Source organism: Cetorhinus maximus, chromosome 17 (genome assembly GCF_964194155.1).
Source record: "Cetorhinus maximus chromosome 17, sCetMax3.hap1.1, whole genome shotgun sequence".
In the NCBI taxonomy this organism is placed as follows: domain Eukaryota; kingdom Metazoa; phylum Chordata; class Chondrichthyes; order Lamniformes; family Cetorhinidae; genus Cetorhinus; species Cetorhinus maximus.
This window is the reverse complement of record NC_135895.1, coordinates 5,888,307-5,907,037: the sequence shown is the minus strand read 5'-3', so window position 1 is coordinate 5,907,037 and position 18,731 is coordinate 5,888,307. Positions and strand designations below refer to the sequence as shown.

At 45.2% G+C, this 18,731-nt stretch overlaps 1 protein-coding gene across 1 annotated transcript in view; it reads left to right on the top strand.

Moving 5' to 3' along the window:
• The window catches only part of dnai3 (dynein axonemal intermediate chain 3), a 115,472-nt gene that overhangs the window by 71,364 nt on the left and 25,377 nt on the right, over positions 1-18,731 (top strand). Inside the window, exons 15-16 of the mRNA XM_078561804.1 lie at positions 8,495-8,622; positions 14,582-14,645. Coding sequence (XP_078417930.1) covers positions 8,495-8,622; positions 14,582-14,645 — 192 coding nt within the window. The remainder of the gene's footprint in view (positions 1-8,494; positions 8,623-14,581; positions 14,646-18,731) is intronic.

The following is an 18,731-nucleotide window of genomic DNA, read 5'->3' as shown; positions in this document are numbered from 1 at the left end:
AGTAAGAAATGGTTTAACTTACAATCATTGCAATCACTTTGGTCTGAAGGTTACACACTGCACAGGGAAGAGGCCCTGGTCTGAGACACCTGCCCTTATCTTGTGCAAGAACCAAGTTTTAGCATCTGAGTGACACGAACACTGCTCATCAGAACAAGGAGCCATAGGCAAGGAGACATTCTTGAGATTGTATTAACAAAGCGAACATTATGTACAAGTGTTTAACATCCGTGTCCAGACTGCGCAACTACTGTTCTTAACATTCCTAACCCTGCCGCTATGTCTTGGTGCTCTCCCAACATCCACAGCGGAGGTGGAGGCAGCCTGCTGTCTGTGATGATCTTGACCGGTGTCCTCTGGAGGGCTGAGACCTGGAGGGCCCCGGCCTGCCTTCGGGGTCCTGCTGTGTGGAAGAGGCACCCTCCTTGGCCTGTGGAGCTGGAGCTGCTGGGGACACAGGGAGAGGGGATTCAGGTGGGCTGGACACTCCCAGAGTCACCTGGTGGGTGGTCCCATGGTGTGCATGTGCTGATCCTCCTCCCTATAGGTGCCGTGAGGGCCCCTGGCTGATTCCTTGAGAAGAAGAGAAAGTTTGAGTGAGATCGAGCTGCCCTGCAGCTTGTGTTGACACTGTTGGAGGCCAACTATGGTGTCAGCAATGGAGTTCAGCCTACGCAGCAACCGATGTCCTGGACCAAGGTCTGCATGGTGGCAGCCATTCTACCAGTGTTGACTTCAGTACATTGGCATGTCGGTGCTATCACCTCAGACTGAAGGCAGATGGACTCGTCCATCACCCCTTGCAACCTGAGGAGTGCAGCAGACATCCCTTCCTGATGTTCCCGAGTTTTCCTTTACAGCTCCAGCAACTGAGGTGGGACCGAGTCCAGAGGCTCCTCATCTGATTCAGACTCAGCAGATTTCTGGCCTCCAGCAATCCTCTGAGTGACGGGGACCTGGGAAGTCCCTGCCTCCGCCTGCTGTGGATCAGACAATGCGATCTGCTCACCAGATTGTGACCCCGAGGCTACTCTAGATCTAGGTCCCACCGAGGTGTGTGTCTCTGTGCTGGTGGAGGGTGTGGATGAGCGCTGTGACGGGTATTCAATGAGGGTGTCTTTAGATTCTTCTTCCGAGGTGCCTTCGGGATGTGAGTCGAGGACCCGGCTCGTGGACCAGATGTGGTTGTCTGGATTGGCTGCTTCCCAGATGTGCCTGTGAAAGAAGGAGAGATAATTAGTGTATGGCAGGGGGCTGCGGAACAGGGGAACTGACTCACAGCATGGGTATCTGATGGATGTTGCACTTCTGGATCCTCACTTGGTCGAGGGCCACCGACCTCACCATCAGCACAGGAACGGTCCAGATCATCGCCGGCCAGCTGGATGGCCCTGTTTTCAAAGTCTGTGAGGACCTTGATGTCAGGCATTCCTCCGCCAGCCTGTGACCTCTCCCTTTTGTTGTGTACCAGCTTATCCTGCATGAATACAGAAGGAGAGAGTGTAAGCAAGACACCTGCCAGGCCAGATGATAAGTATGCCTGGTATGTGTGGGTGGTGAGTGGTGCCATGGATGGGATGAGGACACGATCCACAGGGCAGGTGAAGGTGTGTGTGAGAGAGTGAATGGTGATGTCCCTTGAACTGGCAGTGAGTGAGATCCCTGTGGATATGTGATGGCCTTGTGAGTGTGTTAGTTGAGAGGGATGAGAAGAGTGAATTACCCTGGTGGAACTGAGAAGATCATTCATCCCCCTTCGACACTGGATAGCTGTCCTCTTTTCCAGGGCATTGGCGCTGACCACCACCTCCCATGCTGGATTGGTGACCTTGCTTGTTGGTCTTCGGCCAAAGTTCGGCTAGAGGACTTCACAGCGGGCCTTCACAATGTCCAGTAGGTACCCAAGGAAGGCATCGCTAAATTTGGGAGCAGCATGTGTCCTCCCTTTGGCAGCCATGACTTTCCAGCAGCTTCCGATGCCTAAGAGAGAGCACCAGCTCTATGCAGGAGCACCCTTTAAATATGGCACCCGGATTACTGAAGGCCTGAGGTGACAATGGGGCGGGCGAATCCAATGCTGCCCTGGCAGCGATCCGGCGTGTTCTCCAGGAATTAATTATTAAAGAGGTGGGACACGCTGTGAATGGGATGATATGGTGCGAAAATCCCCCATTTTGGCCAGCAGGTCGTACTTTTACCCACCCACTCCCGCACTGGGACGATCTTGCCCTATGTTTAGGCCACATGATGGAGGTGTCAGCTGTGGCTCAGTTCATAGCACCCTCGCCTTTGAATCAGAGGGTTGTGGGTTCATGTCCCACTCCCGGAAACCAAGAATTGTGATTGTACTCGAAAAGAGTTGCAATCTGTGACTGTTGGTAACTCGAATGAGTTTCCTACAGGTAGGAAGTAGACGATAGAGATTTAATCTGGGATTAAAAACACATGATGGAACACAATGACAGCTGAACACTTACCAGGCTAACAGATATCTCCTGAAAGGTCGAAGAATAAAGCAACAATGCACAGAGTGTCAACATCCTTTATGTCATAGTGCTACCCCACAATGGAGAAACAATTATTACATTTACAATGCTATCCCTAGAGAATGTAGATCATCTCATTCATCTGGCAGAGATTATAACATAGACCATTGAACTGTGGAGTGATGCAAGAGAGTTTCATTAATTCTGTTCCAAATGCAAATACTGAATAAACAATAGCTTCATTTATGTCCAACACAAATACGTTTAGAGTGGACATCACGAGAACTGATTGGCACTGCTACCATCTGCTCGATAATTCATCATTGAATAGTTTGTTTCAGCTGCAGTGCATTATTTTACTTGGGCTTTCACTGTCAGTCTTAAAAAGAAAATACCAATTACTGTGTGGGGTCTGGAGCCCACCCCAACTTGATCCTGCTAATATGTGCAGCATGTTGGCTGACACCTTTTGGGCGTTAACAAAGATAAGGTGATTTAGTATGTGAGCAAAACTGTGGCAGATGGATTTCAATGTGGGTGAGAACAATGTCATCCATTTTGGACAAAAGAACAGCATTATTTCAGTAATAAAAAGCTGAAAACAGTCGAGTTCCAAAAGAGGTCCTTATGTATAGGATAATATATGTAGTGGTCAGATTTTTAAAAAATAATCAAAAAGGCTAATGGAATGTTCACCTTTATATCTAGAGGGTTAGAATATCATGGGTAGAATGTTTTGCTACAACTATATAAAACCCTGGTTTTATATATCTGGTTTATGGGTCACATCTGGATCCCAGTGTACAGCTCTGAGCAGCACACTTTAGAAAGGATCTGTTGGAAGTGTGAGGTCATACACTTTGGTAGGAAGAATAGAGGCATAGACTATTTTCTAAATGGGGAGAGAATTCAGAAATCTGGAGTGCAAAGGGACTTGGGAGTCCTAGTCCAGGATTCTCTTAAGGTTAACTTGTAGGTTGAGTCGGTAGTTAGGAAGGCAAATGCAATGTTGGCATTTATTTCGAGAGGACTAGAATATAAAAGCAGGGATGTGCTGCTGAGGCTTTATAAGGCTCTAGTCAGACCACATTTAGAATATTGTGAGCAATTTTGGGCCCCGTATCTCAGGAAGGATGTGCTGGCCCTGGAGAGGGTCCAGAGGAGGTTCACGAGAACGATCCCAGGAATGAAAGGCTTAACATATGAGGAACGTTTGAGGACTCTGGGTCTATACTCGATGGAGTTTAGAAGGATGAGGGGGAATCTGATTGAAACTTACGGAATAATGAAAGGCCTGGATAGAGTGGACGTGGGGAAGATGTTTCCATTAGTAGGAGAGACTAGGACCCGAGGACACAGCAGAGTAAAGGGAAGACCTTTTAGAACAGAGATGAGGAGAAACTTCTTTAGCCAGAGAGTGGTAAATATATGGAATTCATTGCCACAGAAGGCTGTGGAGGCCAGGTCATTGAGTGTATTTAAGACCGAGATAGATAGGTTCTTGATTGGTAAGGGGATCAAAGGCGGGAGAATGGGGTTGAGAAACTTATCAGCCATGATTGAATGGCGGAGCAGACTCGATGGGCCGAATGGCCTAATTTCTGCTCCTATGTCTTATGGTCTTATGGAAGCTTTGGCACTAGCGCAGCTCAGGTTCACCAGAATCTGAGCTTCAAGGGTTCGATTATGAGGAGCTATGACATAAAGTGGGCTTGAATTCCCTGGAACATAGAAGTTCAAAGGGTGATTTGATTGAGGTTTGTAGAATTGAGAGAGGAATTGAAAGGGCAGATTGAGAGAAGCTTTTTCCAGTGCAGGGCAGTGGGTGGGGGTGGGGTGGTGGGAGTCTAGGACAAGGAGCCATAACCTTAAAATCAGACCCAGTTCGTTCAGGAGTGAAATTTGGAAACACTTCTTCTCTCAAAGGGCAGCAGAAGCAGGGAACGCTCTCAATTAACAATATTAAGTGGGAGATTGCTGGATTTTTGCTAGCAAGGGTATTAAGGGATCTGGAGGCAATGTGGGTGGACCAAATTAGGACACAGATCCACTTTGTTTGCACTGAATAACTGAGGGGCTGAATGGCCTCCTCCTCTCCCTATGTAGAAGTGAAGTGCAGCAGTAAAGGTATGTGCACAAGCCAGGAAGAGAAATCGGAGACCTACAGAAGAACAGAAAAAGATACCTTACAGAAAGATACTAGAAGAAAGACTGTGAAAGAGTATCAGAAAGAGAGAGCAAGGCAGAGAGAGGGAGACAGAGAGAGAGAGGCTGGAGTACAAACAGACTGAGAATTTGGCACAGAAAAATGCAAAGTGTAAAAGAACAGAGAGCTGTAGGAGGAAGGAAATATTGGCTGAGATTTTTGTGAGCACTTTATTTTTTATTATGTCGTGGGGACCCAGTAAGAATGCAAAAGGAAAAGGGAAAACGATGAAGTCAGTGACTTGTGACATTATGTGTCTCCTTATTTTCCTCCACTACCCTCACCAAGAATTATCATAGCTCTGTCTGCATTAAAATCATCAGCTATCCTGATTTTGCTGGATTTAAGCCAGTTTTCATTCTGTGACCACTTAGACTAAAACATAATGACATGGTGAATTACCTGGAAAAACTCAGCAGGTCTGGCAGCATCAGCGGAGAAGAAAAGAGTCGACGTTTCGAGTCCTCATGACCCTTCAACAGAACTGAGTATAGTTAGGAGAGGGGTGAAATATAAGCTGGTTTAAGGTTGGGGGGGGGTGGGGAGAGAAGTTGAGGGTGGGGTGGTTGTAGGGACAAGCAAGCAGTGATAGGAGCAGATAATCAAAAGATGTCACAGACAAAAGGATCAAAGAGGTGTTGAAGGTGGTGATATTATCTAAGAAAATGTGCTAATTAAGGATGGATGGCAGGACACTCAAGGTACAGCTCTAGTGGGGGTGGGGTGGAAAGACTGACAAGGTATTAGTTGTAGATTTAAAAATAATGGAAATAGGTGGGAAAAGAAAAATCTATATAAATTATTGAAAAAAACAAAAGGGAGGGGGAAGAAACTGGGTGGGTATGGGGGGAGGGAGTTTAAGATCTAAAGTTGTTGAATTCAATATTCAGCCCGGAAGGCTGTCAAGTGCAGCAAGCCAAGGTCAGACATGTGGGCAAGAGAGCAGGGTGGAGTGTTAAAATGGCAAGCGACAGGGAGGTTTGGGTCTTTCTTGCGGAGAGACCGCAGGTGTTCTGCAAAGCGGTCACCCACTTAGGCGACCCCTGAGGAGGCACCTCTTTGATCCTTTTGTCTGTGACATCTTTTGATTATCTTCTCCTTTCACTGCTTGCTTGTCCCTACAACCACCCGACCCTCAACTTCCCCCCTCCCCCACCCCCCCACCTTAAACCAGCTTATATTTCACCCCTCTCCTAACTATACTCAGTTCTGTTGAAGGGTCATGAGGACTCAAAACGTCGACTCTTCTCCGCCGATGCTGCCAGACCTGCTGAGTTTTTCCAGGTAATTCTGTTTTTGTTTTGGATTTCCAGCATCCGCAGTAGTTTTTTGTTTTTATAATGACGTGGTGGCCCAGCAGCAGTATGACTCACTGACTTTCAACCTGCTTAGACTGCACTAGGAACGCTGTGAATAGCTCTGAACTCCATATGCCTTAGTTAGACCACATTTGGAGCACAGTGCACAGACCTAGTCTCACTGGGATAGACTTTTGACAGAGAAGGGAGCCAATGGGGGACAGGCAAGGAAGTGGTGTTAAGGCCACAATCAGATCAGCCATGATCCTTATCGGATGGAAGAGCAGGCTTGAAGAGGCGCATGGCCTCATCCTGCTCCTAATTCTTATGAAGTCAAGAACAGAAGAAATAGGAACAGGGGTAGACCATTCGGCCCATCAAGCCTGCTTCTCCATTCATTACAATGCTGGCTGATCTTGGGCTTCAACTCCATTTTCCCCCGCCCCTTCTTGTATGCCTTGATTAGACCACATTCGGAGCACTGTGCGCAGTTCTGGTCTCCATATTGTAAATGGTATTTGGCACTGGAGAAGTTGCAACAAAGAATCACAGGATGACACCAGAATTGAAGGGATAGTGTTATCAGGAAAGATTAAACAAGCTGTTGTGTTCTTTTCTTTACATAAAGAAGGCTGAGGGGTGACCTGAGAGAGATTTTGATAACTCTAAAGAGGTTATGTAGGGTAGATGTAGAGAAAATGTTTCCATTTGTGGAGGAACCCAAACCGAGGGCACACGAAAACAAAATAGTCGCTAATAATAGGGAATTCAGGTGAAACCTCTTTACCCAGAGTGGTGAAAATGTGGAACTCGCTCCTACAGGGAAGTGGTGAGGTGAATAGTATAGATACATCTAAGGGTAAACGGGATAAACAGACGGGGAAGGATATGGTAATAGGGTGAGATGAAGTAGGGCGGGAGGAGGCTCATGTGGAGCATAAACATTGGCATGGACCAGATGGACTGAATGGCCTGTTTCTGTGCTGTAAACTCTTCTGTAGTTTTATGTAAATACATTCTCTACTGCATTAAAATGACATGCCGAAGTGTTTTATAATAGAGTTTTTTTGAAAGGCAGCTTCTTAAATCATTTCATTGCCATTCCAATAAAGACTGTTATGGCACAGCCGATGGTAAGGGCTGAGTTGTTCAAATCCCAGAGGGAAACTTGAGACATTTACCACAACTATTTTTACAATTTGTATGTTTCGAGATGCGGGCTTTGAATTCAGTAATAATAAGACCACCGAGCCTTATAGGTTTTTACAAAACTAAATTAAACATTTATTAATAACAGAAATGATTTTAAGCACATACATATGTCTATAAATTACTACGATAATAACTTCTAAATCCCCTAATTAATCTGAATCCCAGTTACATCTCCGTTAAGGCAACAGTAAAACACAGATTTTAAAAGACCCAGGCAAAGAGTCATGATATTCTGAACAACTCAATTCAAAGTGAGTTTCCTTAACTTCAGTTCTTTGTAGACTGCGGCTTGAGGCTTAGATGCTGAAGGCATTTCACACTTGTTAGATCTTAAAATGCCTGCCTTTATACACAGCCTTCTCTCCTTTATACATATTTTCCCCTTTGAATGCAAATTCCCATTGTTTCACTATGTCTTTGGGCTTTACCTCCTTGATCATAAAAAATTATCATAGTACCAATTTTACCAGTAATCTTTGGGAAAAATAAACACACTGTTTCTGAACTTCACCTGGCTAGGTGACACATTTCACCCCTCCTTTGAAAACAATCTAGTTTGGTTTATTTAAAAATGCAGATGTCCTTTTATATCTTACATGCTAAACATCCCCAATGGTTACCTATTTAACATTTCAAACCTGGCTTATCTTTTGTTACATCAAAGCCTCCAGACCAGCTGCCTTTAATCCAATTAAATCTCACACGCCACACACACACACACACACACACAGATACCACTGTTTTCCAATAAATTCCAATAACATTATTATATCTTTCAGGCAAGACACACTGTTAACATACATAGAATCACTTCGAAATTACAGAACAGAAACAGGCCATTCAGCCCAACAAGTCCTTGCTGGTGTTTCTGCTCCAGACGAGCCTCCTCCCACCCTTCTTCATCTCACCCTATCAGCATATCCTTCTATTCCTTTCCCCCTCATGTGTTTATCCAGCTTCCCCATAAATGTATCTGTACTATTCACCCCAACCACTCCCTCTGGTAGTGAGTTGCACATTCTCATCATTCTCTGGGTAAAGAAGTTTCTCCTGAATTACCCTATTGGATTTATTAGTGCCTTTCTTATATTTATAGCCCCTAGTTTTGACCTCCCCAAACAAATGGAAACATTTCTCTACGTCTAACCAGATTGAACATTTTCACAAGGGCCTTTTAAAGACCTTTAAACCATTCTTTGCATTTAAGCACTTTTTAAACTTCTTTTTATACAATTAAATTTTAAAAGTAATTGCAGTAAGATTTACAGTGATCTATTTTCTCTTTTCTACAGAAAAGGCCCAGTTGAACCTTGCAAAGAATAAAGGGGAAACTCCAGTGTATGGCAACATGGATATTCCCTCGAACAGGGATCTGACAAATCTGACTGAAATTAATACCTTCTTGTTTATTGGTACTGAAGTAAGTCTGATTAACCTGAGCCTTGATTATTTGTTTGTCAAGGGCAGTAAGTTTCCCAGTACTATACCACTCATGAGAAGGTAACAGACCAGTTGACTGAGAAACAGAAAGTGCTGGAAAAGCCTCAGCAGGTCTGGCAGCATCTTTATTTATTCTTTCATGGGATGTGGGCATTGCTGGCAAGGCCAACATTTGTTGCCATCCCTAATTTCCCTTGAACTGGGTGGTTTGCTAGGCCATAGTCAATCACATTGCTGTAGGCCTGGAGTCACCTGTAGGCCAGACCGGGTAAGGACGGCAGATTTCCTTCTGTAAAGGACATTAGTGAACCAGATGTCTTTTTACAACAATTGATGGGAGTTTCGCAAAATGCTTACCATTACTGAAACGAGCTTTCAATTCCAGATTTTATAAACTGAGTTTATATTCCACTGTCTGCTGTGATGGGATTTAAACCTGTGTCTCCCAGTCTGGGCTTCTGGATTACTAGACCAACAACCTTACCACTATACTACCACCTCACTCATTGGTAGAGAGAGAAACAGTGTGAGCATTTTGAGTTCAGTATGACTCTTCTTCAGTACTGAGTTAACCTGTTAACTGGGTTAACATTAACTGAGTTACAAAGAGTCATATCGGACCCAAAACGTTAACTCTGTTTCTCTCTCCACAGATGCTGCCAGACCGGCTGAGTTTTTCCAGCACTTTCTGTTTTTATTTCAGATTTCCAACGTCTGCAGTATTTTGTTTTTATGTTAGAGGTCAGTTGGCTTGTCTTTGTGAACTGTGATTTATTTCAAACAGGAGTGAGGAACCTTTATCTTATCAAGGGCCACCCGCACGCACATAGACAAAATCAATCGTGGGCCACACACATAAAAAACAACTTAATTTATTTTTCTTGAGAGAGAATACAGAAAAGCTCAATTTGCCCACTGCCTTAATGCAATGGCCGAGTTTGCTTTTCCTTAATGAGCAGCACAGCTTCTGTGTCTCAGTCACAGCACTCAGGAAATTCAGCCCAACTTTTTGCTTGCTTGCCTTTCCCATTCTCTCTCCCTGTCTGTGTCTCTGGCTCTCTCGCTCTTTCACTCTCCCTCCCTCTCCTTTCCCACTCTGTCTCACCCCAAACCAGCCACCTGTCCTAAAAAGGATTGTTTCTCTGTTGTCAGATCCATCCAGGGAATGAACTTCTCCGAGTTGAGATCATTTAGCACACTGACTGTCCTATTGAAAAGTAGATAACATAACAGGAAATTATTAGAAGCGGATAAAGAATACCAAAGTATGTGTTTGTCTTCTTTCTGTTCCATGGTATAAAAATAATTTTTCCTGCCCTCCTTTATTCTCCTCTTCCCCAACAGCACACATCATTCTGACCAGCCTAGCCATGGTTGATCTAGAGATCTGTTCTCAGATCTTTCCTATTAAGGCTATTGAGTTGGCCACTCACTGTGGCTGTCCAGGGTACTCACACTTCACCACCCGATGGGCAGCTGGTAGCTGCCTGTCCCCAACCCCGCTCCTGATCCTGGATCTTGGGCCTCGCTCTCTCTCCCCACAGCCTACGCCTCTGGTGACTGCACCCGAGGCTCAGGCAACAGGAGATGGCAGCGGCTGGCCCAGAATGCAGTGCGTGGGAGGATGGAGGGGCGGAGGCGGAGGGCAGGGCCCGATTTTGACGTCGCCCCGTGGGCCGGACCTGCTCCCTGGGTCGGGGGTTTTCCACCCCTGATTTAACAGAATATAGACGGCATCGTTTTTACTGTTGGCTGTTGACAGTGATCAACCTCTTATCAGTGAGATAACAACAGACCCAAACATGAGGTGAGGAAAACCCCCAGTGCTGAAGAGCCTTGGGAACCAGAGGTACAAATTTGTGGGTTGCTCTCAAGCATATTAAATTCACCACGTCTCCAATTACTCAGATACTGAAGCCCAAAATGTTATTTTCTGGGAGAACTCGATCGAATTTGCACTTTAATGATTCAATACTAACAGCTTCCATCATCTCCCTAGAGAGCCTGTTCCATTGTCGCTCAATGAGACATTGGACTCAAACTTCAATCCCAAAAACGGATGGGTTGTGTCAGAGGTTGGAATGTAAAGAACCTAGCAAACAATCTGAATCTTCAACCCACTCACGAGGAGCGAGTGGCCAATCCACTCGTGCAAAGCGTGGTGTTTACTTATATTTAATAACGAGGCTGCCTGCTTTCATTTTAACTATTTTAACTACAGGCTGCCAAGTTCCCTCAACCTTGGGAAACCTGGCAGCTGAAAAAAGTGAGAGGGGCTGAATTCATGAGGTAAGTGTCTTTACAGCACTGCCTGTGGGCCAGGGGGAGAAGGAGGGTTTCCTCTGCGTCCAGCACACCGCGCAGTAAACTCATCACTGGGAGGAGCGGAACTCGAAACTCAACAACACAAACACAAAAGCAAAATACTGCAAATGCTGGAAATCTGAAATAAAAAAAACAGAAAGTGCTGGAAGTGCTCAGCAGGTCAGGTAGCATCTTTGGAGGGAGAGAAAAATGGAGTTGACATTTCAGGTTGATGAGGTCAAACCTCAACAAGTTGCATCCCACAAATTCAATTTCTCCTTTTAAAGTCTGAATACTCCATTCAAACATTACAATACATTCTGCACAGTTGTCATCAGTCCAAATTTAATAAAAGAGGAATGAGTAGGAATTCTCTCTTTGGAGGGTGGGGGAGGTGTGGGAGAAACTTTGCAAAGCTGACAATCAGGTGAGTAAATAAGTGGAGTAGTATCCACCACAAAGCTGATTGTGTAAGGCACTGTTTTGATGGCCAAGTTAGCCTTTTTATGTTCCACCTGTTCTTCTACCATTAAGTTGCATTTCCATAGCGCCTATAATGTAATGAAATGGCCCAAGGCGCTTCATCGTCATTGTCAGAGGCAGCGGCGGTCGGTCCATCAGAATCGAGGATGACGTCCATCAGGCTTGGTGAGACTTCAGATGACTGAGTCCCCGGGTTGGCTTCCTCCTCCTTCCTCTGCCCCCTGCCGTTCTGCCTCGCTGTCGAGTCGCTGAGCCTCGAGGTGGCTTGCGCCTTGGTGGACCAGGTGGTGCCATGCCGAGCGATCGGCAGCATTCTCCTCCCAGTCAGCGGTGTTAATGCCTCCGTGCTTTAGGGCGACCTTGAGCATATCCTTGTACCTTTTCCTTTGGCCACCCTTTGAGTGTTGACCAACGGAGAGCTGTGAGAGGAGAACCTGCCGAGGGAGGTGGTTTCCAGGCATCCGGATGCAATGGCCCGTCCATCGGAGTAGGTTGCAGAGGAGGAGGGCATCAATGCTGGCAGGCACGGCTTCATGGAGGACGCTTGCGTTAGTCCGCCGGTCCTCCCATTTGATCCCCAGGATTTGACGCAAGTACCTCTGAGGGAAGCTCTCAAGGATCTTAATGTGGCATCGGTAGACAGTCCATGTTTCACTGCAGTAGAAGAGGGTGGTCAACACAACCACCTTATAAACCAGAACCTTTGTTGACTTCCAAAGGTCCCTGTTGTCAAAGACACATTGGCGCAGCTTGAGGAAGACAGTGCTGGCACAACAGACTCGGTGTTGGACATCCTCATTGATGGTAGTCCCTTGGGAGAGTTGACTGCCGAGATAAGGGAAGCTGCACATACTCCAGAACCACCCCATCTATGTTCAAGAAGGGACGGGGACAAAAAGCAGGAAAATATAGGCCAGTCAGCCTAACATTTGGCATTGGGAAAATGCTAGAGTCCATTATTAAGGAAGAAATAGCAGGACATTTAAAAAAGCTTAATGCATAGTTTTGTGAAAGGGAAAATCATGTTTGACAAATTTGCTAGGGTTCTTTGAGGATATAGCCAGCAGAGTTGATAAAGGGGAACTGGTAGATGTAATGTATTTGGATTTCCAGAAGGCATACAGTAAGGTGCCTCATAAAAGGTTATTGCGCAAGATAGGAGCTCACGGTATTGGGGGTAATGTACTAGCATGGGTTGAGGATTAGTTAACACATAGAAGACAGAGATTCGGGATTAATGGGTCTCTTTCAGGTTGTAAAGACATAACTATTGGGGTGCCATAAGGATCAGTCCTAGGGCCTCAATTATTTATTATCTATATTAATGACTTGGAGGAGGGGGCAGAGTGTAATGTATCCAAATTTGCTGACGATACAAAAATAGGTGGGAGGGCATGTTGTGATGTTGTGATGAGGACATAAGGAATCTGCAAGGGGATATAGCCAGGTTTAGTGAGTGGGCAAAAATTTGACAGATGGAGTTAATGTAGGAAAATGTGAGGTCATGCACTTTGGTAGGAAGAATCAAAAGGCAGACTATTATTTAAATGGAGAGAGACTCCAAAAAAGTGCAGCACAGAGGGACCTGGGTGTTCTTGTGCATGAAACACAAAATGTTAGCATGGAGACGCAGCAAGTAATTAAAAAGGCAAATGGAATTTTGGCCTGTATTGCTAGGGGGTTGGAGTTTAAAAATAGGAAGTCTTGTTACAACTGTACAGAGTGTTGGTGAGGTCACACCTGGAGTACTGTGTACAGTTTTGGTCCCCGTATTTAAGAAAGGATATATTGGCATTGGAGGCAGTTCAAAAGAGATTCACTAGGCTGATTCCTGGGATGAAGGGGTTGACTTATCAAGAATGGCTAAACAGGTTAGGCCTTTATTCATTAGAGTTTAGAAGAATAAGGGGTGATCTCATTGAAATGTACAAGATTCTGAGGGGTGTTGACAGGGTAGATGTTGAGATGTTTCCACTTGTGGGGCGATCTCGAACTAGGGGACATAGTTACAGAATAAGGGGTCACTCATCTCACTGAGATGTGAAGGAATTTCTTCTCTCAGAAGGTAGTGAATGTTTGGAATCCTCTACCCCAGAGAGTTGTGGAGGCTAGATCACTGAAAGTATTTAAAGAGAAGATAGATAGATTTTTGAAATATCGGGGAGTTGAGGGCTATGAGGAGCTGGCATGAAAGAGGAGTTGAGGCCTGGGGCAGATCAGTCATGATCTTATTAAATGGTGGGACAATCTTGAGGGACTGAATAGCTTACTCCTGCTCTTATTTCTTATGTTCTTATGTGGATGGGGCAGGGGATGCTCAACTGGCCCGGGGAAGGTTGGTGAAGGACCTTCATCTTGGTGATGTTTAAGGACAGACCAAGCCCCTTATATGAGGTGTTGAAGAGGTCAAGCGCCTTTGCATGTCCTGTACAGAGTGAGCCATTACAGCAGTCATCCACAAACTGAATGACCACCGTGGTGGGAGTTTTGTTTTTGTCCGGAAGCAACCAAGGCTGAAGAGCTTCCCATCCAGACGATACTGAATGCTGTCACCAGGTGGTAGGTCATTTCAGATGAGGTGGACGATGACAGTCAGGTAAATGGTGAACAACATGGAGGGCAATCACACAACCTTGTTTGACCCTGGTCCAGGTGTGAAAGGAGTCAGTTTCAGATCCTCCACTCAGGACAGTGGCGGTCATGTTGTCAGTCAGCAGCCTCAAGAACATTGTAAAACAACGTACGACACCGGGTCACTTCAGGAGATATTAGGGCAGGTGACAAAAAACTTGATCTAAAAGGTAAGTGTTAGAGGGCATCTTAAAGGAGAAGAGAGAAGTACTGAGGCAGAGGTTAAAAGAGGGAATCCCTGAGCTTGGGGCCCAGGTAAGATGAAGGCATGGCTGCCAGTGGTGGATTGATTAAAATGGGAGGTGGTTAAGACGCCAGAATTGGAGGGGCGCAGGAGAGTTGTCAGGCTGGGGGAGATTAACAGAGATAGGGAGGGGTGAGGCCATGAAGGGAATTGAAAGCAAGGATGGGAATTTTAAAATCAAGGTGTTGTTGGAACAGGTTCAAATAGAATATGTAACATTGAACATCTGTGGGTAGAAACCTTGTTGAAAATATACAATTCATTTTGGATCCCTTAGGATGGAGAGGTTACTTCTGTAGACTGGCAAGTTGAAAAAGACATGGATACTGGAAAAATGACCAGTAAGTATACATTTCACAGTGCTCCAAAATATTGGAAAACGTTACTGTCAAATGAAACTTTCTAAATCCCGTGTGTCTCGAGGTCTTGTTCATGGTTTGGGAAGGATGATTTATGGCACAGTAAAAGCACAGTGTTAACTACAATCAAATGTCATCAAAAAATTGATAAAACTGAAAATTCTTGAAATGTGACCAGGGATTCAGCAGGTCTGTCAGCATCTGCAATGGGAAAGAAACAGTCAATGGTTCAGATTGGGTGAGACTTTTTGTCAGAACTGATAAAGGAAAGAAACTCGTTTTAAAAAAACTCTTTTAAAAGGGTCAAATTGGCATCAATTGATTTGTAAATGTGCAGTTTCTGGCTGATTTGGGCAGTACTGTATACACCAGTCAATCTCATGGTGACATCAAATATGGAAAGAAAATTCCTAAACAATGACAAGAGTTTATATTTATGTAGTGCCTTTTACGTAATGAAAGGAAGTCTTGTGGCACAGTGGTAATGTCCCCACCCCTGGGCTAGAAACTGTGAGTTCAAGTCCCACTTCAGGACTTGATGACTATGCAAAGTACATTTGTAACATGGCCAAACAGGTTGATTAGCAGCCTGAAAATCCTTCCAATATGCCTGATGGCAGGGGGTGATGAGTGGGAAAGTTACCTAGTCAGCCATACTGCAGAAGGCAATGGCAAACCACAGCAGTACTTTGGCAAGCATAATCATGGACCAATCAATGGAAGTCCATGGTTACCAACTCCCTCTTAGACCATGGTATCTGAAGGAGGAGTGAATGTAATGAAATGTCTCAAGGCCCTTCACAGGAGCATTAGAAACAAAATCTGACACTGAGCTACATAAGGAAATAGGTTTTAAGAAGCCCCTTATAAGAGGAAAGTGAGCAGAGAAGTGGATTACGATGTCTTAGCCAGTACAGGGTGCTCTCTCTGAATTTGTGCTTTTACCATGTTGAGTTTGCAGCCTGGGAGTATCATTTAATTTTATGTGTACACGTTTTTAGAACCATAAAGGTTTACAGCGCAGAGGAAGATCATTATTCGAACAATTTCACACAGACTTTGAAGGAAGACATGTAGCCAATAAATAAATTAAACTCTGCAGGCTTTAACTTAATTCACTAATTGATAGTTGGCAGATGATTCATTATTTGATTTATTTGCAAGCAGTTGGTCTGCAGACTCACTGAACTATATAATTATTCAGTGGTCTTTGCACATCAGTTCGATCTTGCATTTATAAACTACAAACGCTGCGAGGGAAACCAGGCACTTGAAGATTTGGTAAATTAACTTATACCCACCAACAAACACAACCATTTATTTATTTAGTGTTCATCTAGCAGCTGACCAGGTACCTGCATTTGATTTATTTTCATGTTTTTTTCACACCAACATTACACATCAGCATATGTTGGTTGAGGCAGTGGCATAGTGGTTATGTCACTGGACTAGTAAGCTAAAGGCCTAGGATAATGTTCTGGGGACATGGGTTCAAATCCCACCGCAGCAGCTGGTGGAATTTAAATTCAATTAATAAATTTGGAATATAAAAAGTTAGTCTCATAAAAATGTCCTTTAGGAGAGGAAATCTACTGTCCTTACCTGGTCTGGCCTACATGTGACTCCAGACCCACAGCAATGTGGTTGACTCTTAACTGCCCTCTGAAATGGCCTAGCGAGCCACTCAGTTGTATCAACTGCTACAAAGTCTAATAGGACCGAAACCAGACAGATCTCCTGGCATCGACCTAGGCACTGGAAATGACAACGGCAAACTCAGCCCTATTGACCTGCAAAGTCCTCCTTACTAATAACTGGGGGTTTGTGCCAAAATTGGAGAGCTGCCCCACATTCTGGACAAGCAACAGCCTGACATAGTCACATTCGTGGAATCCTACTTTACAGATAATGCCCCAAACATCACCATCCCTAGACAGACCCACCAGAGGTGGCGGCACAGTGGTATACAGTCAGGAGGGAGTTGCCCTGGAGTCTTCAACATTGACTTCAGACCCCATGAAATCTCATAGCATCAAGTCAAACATGGGCAAGGAAACCTCCTGCTGATTACCATGTACTGTACCATGGTTGATGAATCAGTTTTCCTCCATGATGAACACCATTTGGAGGAAGCACTGAGGGTGGCAAGGGCACAGAATTTACTCTGGGTGGGGACTTCAATGTCCATCACCAAGAGTGGCTCTATAGCACCACTACTGACAGACTTGGCCGAGTCCTAAAGGACATAACTGCTGGACTGTGTCTGCAGCAGGTGGTGAGGAAACCAACAGGAGGGAAAAACTTTATTGACTTCATACTCACCAATCTACCTGTCGCAGATGCATCTGTCCATGACAGTATCGGTAGGAGTGACCACCATGCAGTCCTTGTGGAGACAAAGTCCCACCTTCACATTGAGGATACCCTCCATTATGTTGTGTGGCACTACCACCATGCTAAATGGGATATATTTCGAACAGAACTAACAATTCAAAACTGGGCATCCATGAGATGCTGTGGGCCATCAGCAGCAGCAGAATTGTACTCAAACACAATGGGCAACCTCATGGCCCGGCATATCCCCCATTCTACCATTACCGCCAAGCCAGGAGATCAAGCCTGGTTCAATGAAGAGTGCAGGAGGACATGCCAGGAGCAGCAGACCTAAAAGCTACGACACAGGACTACTTGCATGCTGAACAGCAGAAGCAGCGAGCGACAGACAGAGCTAAACGATCCCACAACCAACAGGTCAGATCTAAGCTCTACAACTATCTCCATCTTTAATGATGAGGGAGTCCAACACATCGGTACAAAAGATAAGGCTGAAGCACTTGCAACCATCTTCAGCCAGAAATGCCGAGTGGATGATCCATCCTGGCCTCCTCTAGAGGTTCCCAGCATCACAGATGCCAGTTTTTAGCCGATTTGATTCAATCCACATGATATAAAGAAATGGCTGAAGGCACTGTACACAACAAAGGCTATGGGGCCTGACAACATTCCGGCAATAGTACTGAAGACTTGTGCTCCAGAACTTGCTGCGCCCCTAGCCAAGCTGTTCCAGTAGAGCTACAACACTGACATCTACCCGGCTATGTGGAAAATTGCCCAGGTATGTCAAAATCCAACCCGGCAAATTACTGCCCCATCAGTCTACTCTCGATCATCAGCAAAGTGATGTGAGGTGTCACTAACAGTTCTGTCAAGTGGCACTTACTCAGCAATAACCTGCTCATTGATGCCCAGTTTGGGTTCTGCCAGGGCCACTCAGCTCCTGATCTCATTACAGCTTTGGTTCAAACATAGACAAAAGAGCTGAACTCCCGAGGTGAGGTGAGAGTGACTGCCCTTGACATCAAGGCCGCATTTGACCGAGTGTGGCATCAAGGAGCCCTAGCAAAACTGGAGTCAATGGGAATCAGGGGGAAAATTCCCCGCTGGTTGGAGTCATACCTAGCACAAAGGAAGATAGTTGTGGGTGTTGGAGGTCAGTCATCTCAGCTCCAGGACATCACTGCAGGAGTTCCTCAGGGTAGTGTCCTTGGCCAACCACCTTCAGCTGCTTCATCCATGACCTTCCTTCCATCATAAGATCAGAAGTGGGGATGTTCGCTGATGATTGCACAATGTTCAGCAGCATTTGCGACTCCTCAGATACTGAAGCAGTCCATGTACAAATGCAGCAAGAACTGGACAATATCCAGGCTTTGGCTGACAAGTGGAAGTAACATTCATACCACACAAGTGCCAGGCAATGACCATCTCCAACAAGAGAGAATCTAACTACTGTCCCTTGACATTCAATGGCATTACCTTCACTGAATGCCCCACTATCAACATCCTAGGGGTTACCATTGGCCATAAACTGAACTGGACTAGCCATATAAATACTTTGGCTACAAGAGCAGGTCAGAGGCTAGGAATCCTGCGACAAGGAACTCACCTCCTGACTTTCCAGGGGCAGCCTGTGATATGATCATACGAGCAAATGAACAAGGAGCAGGTGTAGGCCATTCAGCCCCTCGAGCCTGCTCCACCATTAATAAGATCATGGCTGATCTGATA